Source organism: Cupressus sempervirens, chromosome 11 (genome assembly GCF_028749045.1).
Source record: "Cupressus sempervirens isolate cs-2001-9-10 chromosome 11, ASM2874904v1, whole genome shotgun sequence".
NCBI lineage: Eukaryota > Viridiplantae > Streptophyta > Pinopsida > Cupressales > Cupressaceae > Cupressus > Cupressus sempervirens.
In genome coordinates this window covers 411,426,643-411,443,196 of record NC_143128.1, presented here as the reverse complement: position 1 = coordinate 411,443,196, position 16,554 = coordinate 411,426,643, and the positions used below count along the sequence as shown (strand labels likewise).

The 16,554-nt window shown below is 37.6% G+C and overlaps 1 protein-coding gene across 1 annotated transcript; it reads left to right on the top strand.

Annotated features, from left to right (window-relative positions):
• Positions 1-11,528: 11,528 nt before the first annotated feature.
• Positions 11,529-12,428, top strand: LOC149530205 (uncharacterized). The gene is made up of 3 exons (XM_089808175.1): positions 11,529-11,609; positions 11,754-12,059; positions 12,387-12,428. Exons 1-3 carry the CDS (start codon positions 11,529-11,531, stop codon positions 12,426-12,428), a joined length of 429 nt encoding a protein of 142 aa, XP_089664301.1.
• The last annotated feature ends 4,126 nt before the right edge of the window (positions 12,429-16,554 follow it).

Here is a 16,554-nt window from a genome sequence, read left to right as displayed (position 1 = left end):
CTTGCACCAAAGTTACCTATGCCCTTAGAATTCATTCTTATTCCTCTATTATATTTTTTGTGTCTTCCTATTATCATATCCTCTTCCCTAACAACTAATGAAAAAATTCAACAACCTCCCTAGGAATGTTAAAACTTATTTCATCTTGTACATTGTACCTTAGGCAATTTAGTTACCTTGCCACCTATTATGATTTATCCTTTTCTTGCCTTGCTCTAATGCATAGTTTTTGGAACTCGAGATTATATGCCATGACATCTAACTCCTTTTGTTTCAAGTTTTGCATCCTCCTAAAGGTAGCGATAGTATAATTACTAAGTAGAAATTATCCTTTCACCTTGGCCATCATTCTATACCATAGGTGTATCTTTGCCTTTCCGTTGTTTGCTCTTTCCTCTTGCACATAGTTCCACCATGCTAGGTGAAGTCCCTTCAATTTAGTCTCCATAGGCTTCACCTTATTGTTTTCTCTCTCTTCTAATTCAAAGATATCTCTTCAAATTCAAAGAGTTTATCTAGAACATCAATCCAAGCCAAAAATTCCTCACTATCCATCTTTCCACCATGCATAGGTACTTCAACTCTTCCCTTAGATATATTGTCACCCTTGACAACCTTTAGGATGTTGACCATTGATCATTCTTCTTACTATGGAGTTCCTCATCCTCATTATGGAGCTTTACTAGAGGGTTCTCTATCTTACCCTCATCCTCTTCATTTTGACCACCACTAACCATTCCTTTTCTTTGATTCTTTTCTAGATTTATATTCTAACTAGGGTTGCTTCTTGAAACTCCTCAAGGAGCATCTGTTCTCCAACCTTTTGGTTTCTCTAGTTGTTTGATTTCTCTTTGGAGATGTCTTGTTTATGCAAATTCATGTTCGCTTTTCTAATCTAAATCTAAACCTATGCTCTAATAGCACTTGATGCAAAATAGGGAAAGGAGTGTCAAACAATTTTTAAACACAATCAGATCCACCAATGTATCAAGTTTGACAAAGAGTCCTTCCCGAATTCGTTTATAGCTTGGTGACGTCAAATTTGAGCTACAAGTACACACCCTTAAAGAAAAATATATGTTGTCCATTCTCAAAATATATGTTGTCCATTCTCAAATGAATTCATGGTTATTTGTCTTTAAGACATCCCAGTTGGTCCCTCAAATCACTATCTACCTACCCCTGGTGCAATTCAATCTTAGCTCCTTCACAATTAACCTAAATTGCTAGTAGCCCTTCCAAGCTAGTAATTTGAGAAAAAAATCTTGTATCAATGGAGTTTGACCAACATAAGTCATTTTCAGATACTCATTCTCCTTCTCTATAGCATATCTAACAATTGAGTAGGATTGTTTTGGAACACTTTACTGAACAATTGATTAATAATCAAATTTGAGCCCCAAGTAGCCCTCTTTTACAAAGCATCTCAAGTTCTCACTCCAAGATCTCAATTTGTGATTCAGAGGCTTAGGTAGGTGTCAAAAGGCAAGATATGGTACTTTTAGAGTTTGGGGTGATACCTAGATCCCCTTTCTACAAAACCTTCATTCTAACTAGTTAACTCAAATAAGAAAGCTAGTGAATTAGTAGTAGGGCTTCCTCAAATTCAACTAAAACACCATGGGATCACCTTTTATCCTCCAAAATCACCTCACTTGATAACCTTTCAGTATCCTAGTTTATAGAATTTTTCGTGGTGGTGTATGCCTCAAGTTTCCAAATTTGTTCACAAACCCTAGGCTTGCAAACTACTTTTACAAAAAAGTGCTCACTTTGTTCAAACTCCATGAAAATTGATCAAACTATATGCAAAAGAAAGGAAATCAATGCTTGACCAAATAAGCTTGGATGCACACCACTATCTATCTATACCACAGGTAAATAACATAGGAAAATGACATCAAATCAATATGTTTTTATTAATTTTCATCTCATATGCCTTCAATAACTCTACCTCAAAGATTTGTTAGGCTTTTAACAATGTCTAACTTGGATTCCAATAGTCCACAACAACTTTTTGAATAAATGATTGTTCAAGTTCCACAAAATGACAAAATTAATTTATAAAATTTGCAATATTATGGTAACTCTTACAAAACTCAACAAAACTAACTACATATAACTCTTTTAACACATCAAAATTGGTCTCACTAGCCCTATCACACACATGAAAACATTAAACACGTTATGTTGCACAATTGCCTCTCCTAGACCTCATTTGACAAGGTGTCCCTGAACCAAGTAGTTAAAGAAACACAATGTCTCAAAAAGATATCCATTAGATTCAACTAATACAAAGTTGCAAAAGAATGAAGGAATGCCATGGATTTAAAAAAAATTAAGAAAGAATTTGGTATTTGAGCAACAAGAGGGGGATGGATTTCTTTAAATGGAAAATGGATTAATGGAAAACCATTGAGATATAGAGAACTTTTCTAGTAGACATTGAAGAATGTGACCCAGATTGAATTGTAGAAGTAGTTTCATTACACTGTCCATCAAAGAAGAACTTTTGGACAAGGCACTCAAATTGCAAGTTGAGGTTTCCAAGATGATTGTGGAATTATGGGAGTTGGACGAAGCATTCAAGTGTTGGATGAGGCACTCAAATAACTTGCACAAGTATGGGAGTTGGGTCTTCTTCAAGGCCTTCACATTTTTCCTTGCTTCTTTAGATATGGAGTAGCTTATTGCATTTAAAGAAACCTTTCTTAATTTGCAACTTTTTGGTCTGAATTCAATGATATTAATATCAAATGGATGAACAAGATGATGTACTACATATGTTGTCTTTGATTAATAGTAACTATAAACAATTTGGTCACCAAATGATTTCAAACATGATCAAGTGTTGTTAGTGTTTGCTTGAAATTAACCAAATGCCTCTGGCATATGGTAAACATTCCAATAATGTTTTGGTAAATTATAGCTGATGGTTAATCAAAATATTTATTTTTTAAGAAAAAGTGGCAAGCCACTATAATATTTATATATAAATCTGATTCAAAATAGGTTAATTGGGAAAGAATCGGTAAGAAAACCCAGCATCGTTCCTTTTAATTACAACGGTATAGTTTCCATAGTTACATTTTTTAGCACCATTAAAAGCATATCATGAATACATTAAGGAGTATCAGCTACCTCCCAAGAGTACACTTTCAATTTACAAAAACTAATTACTATCACTTCTGATGCTCAAATTTACAAATTATCAAGCAAAAAACAAAAGTCCAAAACTTATTTCACTGTTCACTCCTCCATACCATCATAGCCACGAAGATCCTTGTTTACCTTTGCATTCATGTCCACCCTGTCTTGATTTCATCCATAATCTGTGACACCTTGCACACTTGAATTCATGCATTTTGCAGATGCCTAGCCCCAACCATGAGCAATATCGAGGTCCCATCCAGAACACACCACCTCTGATAATTTGGGGGACCATCCAGATCCAACTTGTACTACGTTAAGCGATGACAGTATTTCTGGTGCAACTAGAGAGTCCCAAGCATTCCATTCATCCTTTTGAACAGTCTGATAATTTGATGTCCCCATATTTGGACCCTGACTGTGAAGCATATTGGAAAATATTTGCAAATCTAAAAGAGCATACCCAACTTTCTTTACTCTTTCTTCTAACTGAAATCCTAATGTGCAGGAAGAGGCCTGCAACGCAACTTTCATTTGGGAAAAGTTGCACTTATCAATTGCTTTTTTAAGGGCTTCAAACATAACGAACCATTCATGCTTGTGAAGCAGTTGTGAATGTGAAAATAAACCCCCCACAAGAGTCATTCCACTCCAAAGATCATAGTTTTGCATAGCCACGATAGCTTATTATCAACAATAAAATGAGGCCATATTACCTTGAGAGCCAACAATTGACGAAGTAGAGGAGATTGCATTATATCCAATGCATTAGAGAGGAAGATGGATACCATGTTTGAAGGATATAGGAAATGCAGCACTAAAGAAACCATGAATTCTTCTCCAATTACTTGTCTGATAGCTCTCTAAATTGTAGGGGAATGGACGAGAAACATCTTATCCAACACTAAATCATCCACATCAAATGGCAACACAATTTTATCAAACCTCGGATGCGATAGTTCTTTGGCAATAATACACAATGTTGCTTGTGACATAATTCGCAAGAAGCAAAAACATCTATTGCTTTGGACATTTTCATAACAGATGGGTAAAATGCAGTTTGGAACCAGATAAATAGCTTGGAGAAGTATTCTATGATGAAAGTACTTCTTGGCGGATATGGAGAATCCCTATCCATATGAACCTAAAATGAAGTGACGCTCTACATTTAATTTCACACCTAAGAATCCATGTTAATATCACATGATATATGTCCTTCAAAATGTTTGTGATCTATACTTCCAAGTGCAAACATTAGTGCCCAAATATTACAGACAATACACTGGTGATACTCCAATTGGTTAATCAAAATACTTGGATGGAAAAATTTAGTATATATTTTGGTATTTGATTCTCCTTTTGATTGTAAAATGGTGGACTATTTTTAAGGTTTATGGATCGTGTTTAAACTTTGTATGCTTGATCTTTCACTATTATTAATCAATTTAAACAATCTTGTACTTGGCTTCTTATCAATGAATTCAATGATATTAATATCAAATGGATGAACAAGATGAAGTGCTACATATGTTGTCTTTGTTTAGTAGTAACTAGTAAACAATTTGGTCACCAAATGATATCAAACATGATCAAGTGTTGTTAGTGTTTGCTTGAAATTAACCAAATGCCTCTGACAGATGGTAAAAAATACTTGACACACACGCATGCACACACGCACACGCACAGATGCGCGCATGGGCATGCACGCACGCGCACACACATGCGCGTGCACACACACACACCCAGTAGAACATTATTTCTCAACACTATAAAATTATCAAAGATATAGTTAGGCTTTTACATAGAAATGATTCTACAATAAAAAAAACTAGAAAGTAGTTATCCAATGTGCCTTAATGTATAAGTAGCACTCAAAAATATCAAAACACAATGTCTAAATTTTTTTTTAAGAAATGTCTCGAATGTTTTCACATGGTTCACTAAGCTTCATGTATGCACTTTGAATCTATGTGCTTGGGCATTTATTAATAAAAGTTAGTTGGGTTCCAATTAGGTGGTAGTTTCATAGAGTCAAAATCAAGATCTTTAAAGTTTAATTCTAATTTATATAATATTATTAGTTTTCAATAATTTTTATTTAATAACTCTAAATTATTCATACTATTTTTACCCTTACCATACCATCAAAATTTTATTATTGTCAATTCCTCACTATTAACCTTGTGACTTCCATCTTAAAGAAGAAAACTAGTTAAACTTAAAGACTCACACCACCTGAAAATCTCGAAGTACTTGTCTCCAAGACATTCTTGCACTGGGTACTTGGAGTACCCTAGTGCCCCCCACCTCTGCCATTCCATAACCATGTCATTTTTGGAAAGATTACTTGAATTTCTATTTGAATGTTACTATTGGGTATGTACTATGTTGAATGATGAATGGTTTTGGTTTGTGTTGCAATTTTCCATGTTCAAATATTTCAATTTGGTATTTTATACTAAAACATCATTTCATAAATAACATCTCAAGTTCTATATGTGTAGTACACAACACCCCTTGTCATCCCAAAATTGGGACCCTGTTCCCATCCTAGACACTCATCCCAGCATCCCAATGTACCCAAGTGCCTAAGTGTGGAGAAAACTAATATTCCTCTAACATTTATGAGTACCTAAGAGCATGTGCCAATGTACGTGCAAGGGGAGTGTAAGGATGCAATTTTGATTATCCATCATGGCATAATGAACGAGTGGCAATTTTACAAACATAAATAGCTTCATTTTCCAACGCTCTTAAAATATACAAATACAAAGTTGACATTTACAAACCAAACATGTGGTGGTCTTAATCAACAAAGCAAAAAGTAGTCATGCAACAAACATTCCAAAACATTTAGAAGTATCATGAAATTCAATCCCCAACCTGCAACTAGCTTAAGCCAGAGGGGGAGACAATTTTTAAGTGAGTGAAAAGCTTTGTAACTGTACCCACAATTCATTTTCATTAGAAAGCAAATTCTTTTCCCACAGAATGTTTCAATTTTTTAGCCTTCAATTAGTTTGCTAAGAACCCTTCTCTACATGCAATTTCCTTCTAGACAATCATTTTTTGTTTGACATATTCTTGCGGTGATGAATAATATCCATGTTTGTATAATGTGTCCTCTAATGTACTTTGAGGAAAGTGAATAAGAACACAAAACCTTTTGGCTTTTGTATTATTGTCTCATTTTGTGCTAGGCATCCTTTCGAGCTTTCAGTTTCTGAAAAAATCTTCTCAAATCGTAAAATACAAATATATACTTGTAGGACCCTTACAAGGTGATATGCCAATTAGCTTATGTGTAATGTCCCCATCATAAAATAAATGTACTCATTTAATCTTTGTAAGGGGCCAATTGATTTATTTTATCTCGGACCCATTTTTATTTAGTTTTTGTAGTTTGTGTCGTTGTCGGCTAACTTTGTATACCCTCGAAAAGTTTTTCCCAATGGGTATTTAAGCGTGGCTTGTAGAAAGTTGTAGATATGCTTTGGATTTTATCTCTCTGTACTGTGGATTCCTGTTGGAGTTCGGCATTATTCGCCATTCTGGAAGTGAAAGACCTTCCCTATTTGACTTGCACGGTTTCAGTGGGATTCAACCCTCGCCTTATTCCGTCAGTGTTTATTTGGTTTGTATCTGGCAATTTGGAGAGCTTTGCAAATATTCTGGTGATTATTCTTCATTCATGTTCAGACATTATTTGGTGTTTCAGATCTACAGTGGTTACCATTGATTGAATGATATTATGTGTTCATGTTCATTGTGTTTTCGTACTGCACTCATCTATCCTTTCGTACCATCTTTCCCCATCTTCCATCTATCCGTACGGCTTTGAAATTTTCCCTTGGTGATAACATACGGCCTCTTGCTCTAACCGTATGGTTTCCTTAAGACACCATATGGCCTTCACTTGCTACACCTCCGTACGACATATCCCTGCACATCCTCATTCCGTACGACATACCTTTGTACAACATCAGTTCTCCAAAACACCATATAGCTACCTGCACCTTACGACAACTTTAGCTAACCATACGACCACACATCATATCTGTACGATCTATTTCCAATACCGTACAACCTTGTCTTGCAACCGTACGGGTTGATCTGTTCAGTGTTCTCTCTTCCAATCGCTCCCTCCATCCGTACGGCTATCACATAGAGTCCCCAGCTAACGTACGGCTATCATGTAGAGTCATATTCGCAACCAAACTATAGTCACAAATCTAATGAAACTTTTCATTTGCCATAACACTTCCAATTTGGGTCCATACAGCCACCATAGGTCTATCTGAAACACTGTACAGGTCTCATCCTAAGGTAAATTCGCAGAGGTTTCAGTAAGGAATTTGTTAAACCATAGCAAAGGAACATTTCAATGGTATCAGAGCTCTCCGATCTTGCCAGCCTGTGGACGGTGAATGAGAGTTTATAGTCGAAGAGAAGGAGGACACGTTTCGTTGATCGAATAGTTGATGAACGAGAACCAACTAGCACCAAACTTGTGGCACTTGTAAGGGAACTTGCCTGAAATCAGGCACAGATCACGGATACGTAGTGACTCATGGAGGAAACCCTCAAGAAGTTGGCAGAGAATAAAATATCTAGTGAACAAAATGGGCATAGCGGGGACTCAGTATCGGGTAAAACCACAACCCCAGCCAGCACGCTCTCAACTTTCCATGCTAACTTTCCCACCACGAACAGAAACACATCACGGGGAGAGACTACCAACTTTCGAAGAGATAAGAGAGGATTGGAGAAATGCAAACCTTGAGGATATTTCCTACAAAGATTACGTAGATCTGAAGATAAGATACTCAGGAGGTGGAAATAGAGGAGGATATTTTAACGATGATCTCAGGAGAAAATTGAGTAAGGTGAACCTATCTCCATTTGATGGTTCAGGCTCCATTTCAGCACAAGCGTGGGTGATGAAAGCCGACACCTACTTCCAGCTAAATCCTATGCCTGAAGAAGAAGTGATCAAATTTGTCGTGTTGCACTTGGAGGGCATTGCACACAAATGGTGGCACCACAGCATGATCAAATTAAGACCTATGCGGAGTTTACAGAGAGATTAATATAACGATTTGATGGAAAAGACCCCAAGCTTAATTTTAAAGATTTGGTGCAACTGAGTCAAACTGGATCGGTAGATCAGTTCATTGCAAAATTTCAGAGATTTTCTGTGTTGGTCACGGACATCTCCAAGAGAAGGCGGGACATGCTCTTCATGGATGGGTTGGTAGAACCACTGAAGGGTTGGGTGAAGGGATTCAATCTGTCAACCCTATCAGAAGCAATCAGCAAGGCATGAAGCATGGCATCATTGTCGACATCATCCTCATCCTCTCGGAGTCACTCACATCCAAAACTGTTGACGTTTCTGAGAGACAAACCTCTACCCAAGAAGCCATCATTGGATGAAGCATCCTGACAAGAACTTTGAAGGAAGAAGTTCGGTTTCAATTGCAAGGGGCCTTGGGAGCTTGGCCACAGATGCCTCAAGAAGGGCAAGATCCATTACATCGAGGTAATGTTCGATGAAGAGGACGAACAGGAACAAGAGGAAATGCTAGTGGAAGATATCCAACCTAGCGGTGACACCGACATGGCTAGTTTAAACCGAACAGAGAGGATTTTTGCCTTGGTACAGTGCGGGGGATCCATTGCTTTGGTGGACAGTCCGAGGTGCACATTTTTTCGTGTACGGGGTACCCTTCAAGGACAAAGGGTCACGGTAATGTTGGATAGTGGAGCTACTTTGAACTTCATAAACTTGTCCTTGGTAAAGCACAAAAGTCTCCCTATGGAAGCACACGCAGGCTTTCAGGTCGAGGTTTCCAGAGGGACTTTCCTACCCTTCACGCACCTTGTTCCTCAGTTGAGCATCACGATGGCAAATCACACGGTGATGGAGGACTTTTTCATAGTGGATCTTGCCGACATGGAAGTCATTCTTGGTATACAGTGGATGGAGACGATTGATGAGTACACTCAGAATTTCAAGCGAATTGACTTCACTTTTGTGGTTGATGAAAAGAAGGTTCTCCTACGAGGGATGGCAAATGAAGGTTTGAAGGAAGTTTCTACGCATTAGATGGAGGCAGTCTTGCGGCACAATGATGTTGAGTGGGTTGTGCATTTTTTTATCTCAGCAGAACCTATGAAGGGGCACTGAACACCTACACAGGATGATGAGCTTTAGGTATTTTAAGTAGGCATAAAAAAGTTTTCATGAATATTCCACTTGGCATACCACCATATCGGAGGTTTGAACACACAATAAAGTTGGAATCCAAGGCAAAACTAGTCATAACCACTCCGTACCGCCACCCCAAGAAATTCAAGGATGAGATCGAATGGACAATTCAGGAGTTTCTTGAGAAGGGATGGATCTATCCCAGTTCTAGCCCGTTTGCATCATCCATGGTGTTGGTCAAGAAGAAGGACGAAATGTTGTGCATGTGTGTGGACTATTGCGCCTTGAACAAAAGGACAATAAAGAACAGGTACCCCATTCCTAGGATAGATGAGTTGTTGGATGAACTACATGGTGTGGTCTATTTTTCAAAAATAGATCTCCATTCTAGATACCATCAGATCCGAATGAGGGAAGAAGATGTGGAGAAAACGGCCTTCCGCTGCCACTACAGACAGTATGAGTTCCTGTTCATGCCATTCGCTTTGACTAACGCACCTATCACATTTCAGTTGTGCATGAACTGCATCTTCAACAGACAATTGCGTAAGTATCTATTGGTATTCTTTGATGATCTTCTTATTTATAGCAGGACATGGCACGAGCATCTGAAGCATCTGAACGAGGTACTGAGTATCATGGACCAGTCCTCGTTCGCCAAACAGTCCAAATGTGAGTTTGGGATGATAGAGATATTGTACTTCGGGCATGTCGTCAGTCAATACGGGGTTCAAGTGCATCAGGAAAAGATTCAAGCTATCCTCAACTGGCCTCCCCCAAAATCACTCACAGATCTGCGACAGTTATTCAGATTATGCAATTATTACAGAAGATTTTTCAAAGGTTTTTCTCAACTCGGTGCGTCTTTAATGGATCTGATGAAGAAAGGGGCTTTCCAGTGAAACGAAGAAGCACAACTCACATTTGATAAGCTAAAAGAGGCCATGAGCACTTGCCCAATTCTGGCACTGCCTGACTTCACCCGACCATTTGTTTTGAAATGTGATGCACCTGGGAGGGCATTGGAGCGGTTCTAATGCAGGATAGACACCCCATTGCCTATGAGAGTCGGAAGCTTACACCAACAGAACACTTGCATTCTATTTATGATAAAGAAATGTTGGCCATCGTAAATGCATTGACCAAGTTGCGACAATATCTGGTTAGTGCCAAGTTTGTTGTCCATACGGATCACAACAGCTTGAGATATTTCCTGGAGCAGCGGGACTTGAACGAACTGCAACAAAAGTGGGTAAGCAAAGTTCAGTCTTTTGATTTCAACATTGAATATGTAAAAGGGAAGAACAATGTTGTTGCAGATGCCTTGTCTAGAAAACCCACCATTTGCTCACTAGATTGGATCTCAACTGACTGGAAGGCACAACTGTTGGTAGAATATTCCAAGAATACATTTGCTTGTAAGACAATGGATGGCCACATCCATGATGATCAGTACAACTTGGTGGATGATATCATCTACTATAAAGAATGGATATACATGGTACCAGAATCCAAACTGAAGCAGAAGATCCTGAAGGAGGTGCATGACTCCCCTTTAGTTGGACATCCCAGCTTCCTTAAAACCTACAGAAGTGTTCAGGAGAGATGTTCATGGAAGGGATTGAAAGGGGATGTGTTGCAGCATGTCAGAGAATGTACGATTTGCCAACAAAACAAGTCCGAACACACTCTTCCTGCCAGACTATTACAGCCTTTGTCGATTCCCAAACATAAGTGGAAAAGTATATCAATGGACTTCATAACAGGTCTTCCCAAAGTGAACGGAAAGGACTGCATCTTCGTGGTGGTTGACAAACTGACAGAGTATGCGCATTTCTTCGCCATTCCCTCAGACCTTCAAGTTGTACAAGTTGTAGAACTGTTTTTCCGAGAAGCCTTTCGCCTGCACGGGTTACCCCGAAGCATCGTCAGCGATCGAGATGGACAATTTGTCAGTATCTTCTGAACAGAACTATTTCAAATGGCAGGGACTGAATTATCACCAAGCACGAGATACCACCCACAGATGGATGGACAAACAAAAATTGTGAACAAATGGCTCGAAGGCTACCTACGGAACTACATCTCGGCACAACAACGCACATGGGTAAAATAGATCTATCTCGGGGAGTATTGCTACAATACCACATATCACATGTCGATCGGGATGGCGTCGTTCAAAGCTCTGTACGAGCATGAACCACTCTCCTTCATCGATACAGTTTTGGGTGACAACCATGCTCCAAGGGTGAAGGATTGGCTTCAAGAGGGACAGGACATTCTGAGGAGCTTGAAAGAAAACTTGCAATAGACACAAAACCAACAAAAGGTGTACGCCGACAGACATCGGATAAAGAGGAGTTTTGAAGTGGGGGATCTGGTTTATCTCTAGCTTCAGCCATACTGGCAATCCTCATTAAAGGGAACATGGAAGGAGAAACTAAAGCCACGGTTTTATGGTCCCTACTACGTGATCCATCGCATTGGTGAGGTAGCGTACGAACTGGAGCTTCCGAAGGGTAGCCGCATTCACAATGTCTTCTATGTCTCCTGTCTGAAGAAGGCTATTGGGCAAAACATTACTGTCACTACCAACCTTCCACCACTTAATGAGGAGGGGAAACTCATTTTGGAACCTGTTAAGATTCTTGAAGTGCACGAAAAGGTCTTGCGAAACCGAACCATCAAGGAGTACTTGGTACGTTGGTGACATCTATAGCTGGACAATGCAACATGGGAAGGCGAACACATCTTCCAGCACCCAGCACTGCACTTGCTTGAGGACAAGCAAATTTTGAGACGGGAGGACTGTAATGTCCCCGTCATAAAATAAATGTACTCATTTAATCTTTGTAATGGGCCGATTGATTTATTTTATCTCAAACCCATTTTTATTTAGTTTTTGTAGTTTGTGTCCCCGTTGGCTAACTTTGTACACCCTCGAAAAGTTTTTCTCGATGGGTATTTAAGCGCGGCTTGTAGAAAGTTGTAGGTATGCTTTGGATTTTATCTCTCTGTACTGCAGATCCCTGTTGGAGTTCGGCATTATTCGCCATTTTTTAAGTGAAAGACCTTCCCTATTTGGCTTGCACAATTTCGATGGGATTCAACCCTCACACTATTCCATCAGTGTTTATCTGGTTTGTATCTGACAATTTGGAGAGCTTTGCAAATATTCCGGTGATTATTCTTCATTCCTATTCGGGCATTATTTGGTGTTTGAGATCTACAGTGGTTACCATTGATTGAATGATATTCTGTGTTTGTGTTCATTGTGCTTTCGCGCTGCACCCATCTATCATTCCATACCATCTTTCCCCATCTTCCATCTATCTATACGGCTTTGAAATTTTCCCTTGGTGATAACGTATGGCCTCTTGCTCTAACTGGACGATTTCCCTAAGACACTGACAGCCTTCACTTGCTACATCTTCGTACGGCATATCCCTACACATCCTCATTCCGTACAACATACCACCGTACAATGTCAATTCTCCAAAACATTGTACAACTACCTGCACCATACGCCCACACATCATATCCATACGATCTGTTTCCAATACCGTATGGCCTTGTCCTACAACCATACGGGCTGATCTGTTCAGTGTTCTCTCTTCCAATTGCTCCCTCAATCTGTACGACTATCACAGATTCCCCAACTAACGTACGGCTATCATGTAGAGTCATATTTGCAACCAAACTACAGTCACGAATCTGATGAAACTTTCCATTTGCCATAACACTTCCAGTTTGGGTCCGTACAGCCACCACAGGTCTGTCTGAAACACTGTACGGATCTCATCCTAGGGCAAATTTGCAAAGGTTTTAATAAGGAATATCTTAAACCATAGTAAAGGAACATTTCATTATACACTCAAGAGAAAGGTATAGTGACTGGATCAAAAGCATATCCTGCAAAACAACATATTGTTTTGATTTGCCAAAAAGATGCCAAGAAATAGAAAATACTTAATCCTCTTATCACACAAGCTGAAAAAAGGAAGGCATATTAGCCACTTTACAACAAGATCGTCCTCTAAATTATGAAATCCTAGTCAAACATGTTCTTGAAAGAAATGGGAAAACAAGAGAGACTTCATGAAAAAAAATAGATTTTCGTTACGGCAAATGTATTTATTTAAATATAAATGATGCAGAATGCAAGTGGTTGTGCCAAAGGACTTTGTGTTACAAAGTTAGAATTTTATAAAATGCAACTAGAACTGAAATTTGGCTATATATTACTTTCATTTGAATATTTAGTGCCATTTGTTTCATTTAAGTTAACTAATATTAAGTGCATAATTCCATCACTATATATGAAAGTGCTTCCCCCTGTGCTAGGACCAAAAAATTAGTGCATTCAAATATACAAAATAGAGTCCACTTACTCATCAATGACTATTATCAATTCACTAAAATGTAGCATATTGATGAGCCATTATACACAATAGCTATGTTGAATGAGAACAGATTAGCAATGCGCCACAATAGATCTTTCAAAAGATATACAAAAACATGCAGCAATGCAATAAAACCCTTAAAACTATAATGTTAGAAAAATTGGGAGCTTCATTATACACGTCTTATAATAAGTATTATCTTTAATCGGTAAGAAATGGACAGTTGTCACTTCAACCAACTGTTTTAATTCTTCACAATTGTTGCTACTTATACATAAAACACAAAAACATGCAACTCTTCAAAGAAAACCTTGAAGCTCTTGCATAGCATAAACTTGAGAGTTTCCTTGTTTACTTATGTCTTATCACAAGAATTCTATTTAATTGGTTGAAATCGACAATTGTGCTCCCTCAATTTTCTCATGTCTTATTACAAGAGTTTTCTTAAATGGGTAAGAAATGGAAAGAAGAGTTCTCCTAAATAGGTAAGAAATGGAAAGGTATGCCTTTGGACAACTATAATTCTTAACAATTGTTGCTTCTTCCACATTGCATATGTTCAATGGCCTAAAGCCTTTGCATCTTTATAGATTTGTGACCAATAATAAGCATCATGAACTGGTTCACACTCTTTAAAACATCAAGTTCAATAGATAAAATAATAATTGATATTTGTGGAACTTGACCAATTATAGTTTTCCTTTTCTTTAACATTAGGCCTCCATCAGTGGTATAACTGTCAGAATTTTAATAGCAAGCCTTCTCCATGACAAGATAGGAAAGCATTTGAACCTATAACTATACGTACATATTACAGACAATGCAGCATGAATTTAGAGTTTAATAGGTGAAATGTTACAGGTGATATCAACACGAACTGCAATTAGATATGAGACAATATATTCATAAAACATGATACAAAGAAGACAATAGGACATATTTAGTCAGATATTAATCTCAATGATGCTCAATGGATGAAAAAGGATGGAAGACATTCTTTTGACTCCTAAGAAATGTGATTGGAAGATATTTACCTATCAAAACACTATTATGGTGCCCATTTAAGATCTAAAATGAGCATGAGATGTTTGAATGGAAAAGTTGTCATGTCCCCTCTTAAGTTTGACTAGCAGAGTTATGTGAGTTAGCCTACCATGGGGGTTTCGTAGGCTAGCAATTGTGGATAGAGACTCATACTAAATATTTAGTGACCGGACTTGACTTTACAAGCAATTAGAAGCCAATTGGGTGCATTTCCTTGATTTTAGGCGGGTATCCCTACATTTTAGGAGGATGTGACAGTTTTTAAATGTGAGGTTCCACAAGACCATCCCATGGTTTCAATTTCAGGATGACAAGGTGTGTTCCCTAGCTTTTAGGAGCATCCTTAGATTATAAGGAAGGGACTGCTAGTTGACCCATCTCATCCGGTGTCAGTCACAAACATGTGGCATGATCAATTTCACATTTATTTGGTTGATTTGGGCCTTCAGATGCAAAATGAAGAATATTTTAATATATTTAAATATTTCCTAAGTAAGCATTTAAATCATTTATAATAAAGCTATTTATATAACCATTTCAGAGTAATAAAAAAATATGTAAGCTTCGTTTGGTCAAATGTACACTTGTGTTATAGCTTGTTAGAAAAGTCTTGAATTATTATAAACTATTTTCACTATCTAAGGACTTTTTGGCACTTTGAGTTATGATATTTTAATAAAGTAATGTTTTTCCTATAGCCTAGATGTCTTTATTTGAAAAAATATTATTTTATTATAAAGTGTGAAGTGTAATTCTCATTTAGGGTTCGATTTGCACTTTGGAAGAGTTATAAGGAGATGAACACCTAATTGTTCATTATCTTTTGACATTTGAAGTTTGCTATATTTGAAATTGCCCTAGGAGATCAATTTTGTGGCTTGGGACGAAACCCTCAAGTCTGGATTGTTGGGACGCAAACCTCAACAAGTCTTTGGGTGATTGAATTCTGAGATATTGGTAACAGTGAGATCAGAGGAGCAATCGATTTCTTCCTAGACAACTTTGCATTTGTGGGAGACCCATTATTTGTAGCTGAGGAATCGGTATGTGAGGCAACAATCAACATTGGCAGTCTTTCTATTTGAATGCAGAAATCTTATTATTATTCTTGGTACAATTTGAGGCATTTCCAAATTGTCAAGTATTTTCAATAATGAATGTTGTTTATTATATGTAGTTCAAATTTGTTTGTTAGTTATCTTTTATTTTTGCATATATCTTCAAAAATTCAAAAACAATTGAAAAACCAGCAAGAAAACAAAAATTTAAGAATTGAGCAAAGTCTTCCAGAGATGCCAAAGACTCAAATTGTGAAACAAAAAACAATTTCCAAGACCTCCGGTATTGGGGATCTTTCAAAATTATGATACTAAATTATATATTGTGTTATCATTGATCAACTTCCCAAACATAAGAATAGCAAGTCATCTTGGAACTCATATCATCGATGAAGACTTCAAACTAAAAAATGGTGTTGTTTATCTATGCAAATCTCTTGCCAAATCTCCAAAGAAAAATTATTTTCAAATGATATTGACAAAAATTAATTTCACTTGGACGGCAGTGTGATCCTAATCATTAAACTTTGCATATATTTATCAACTAAAAGTCAATAAGTCAGGAAACGTATCTTACAAGTTATTTGTGTCTTACAGATTGTTTGCTTCATCCTTTTCAAGATGGTTAAGAAGAAGCAGATGACGTGATGAAAAGCATTGTCAAGAATTGAAAGTATTGCTAGCACAG

Excerpts from the sequence above, each read along its gene's own strand:
- LOC149530205 (XM_089808175.1), top strand. The coding sequence starts at position 11,529 with ATGGCGTCGTTCAAAGCTCTGTACGAGCATGAACCACTCTCCTTCATC. Across the intron at positions 11,610-11,753 it reads GTGACAACCATGCTCCAAGG|CTTCAGCCATACTGGCAATC; the intron begins GTGAAGGATTGG and ends GTTTATCTCTAG. Across the intron at positions 12,060-12,386 it reads GAACCATCAAGGAGTACTTG|ATCCCTGTTGGAGTTCGGCA; the intron begins GTACGTTGGTGA and ends TCTGTACTGCAG.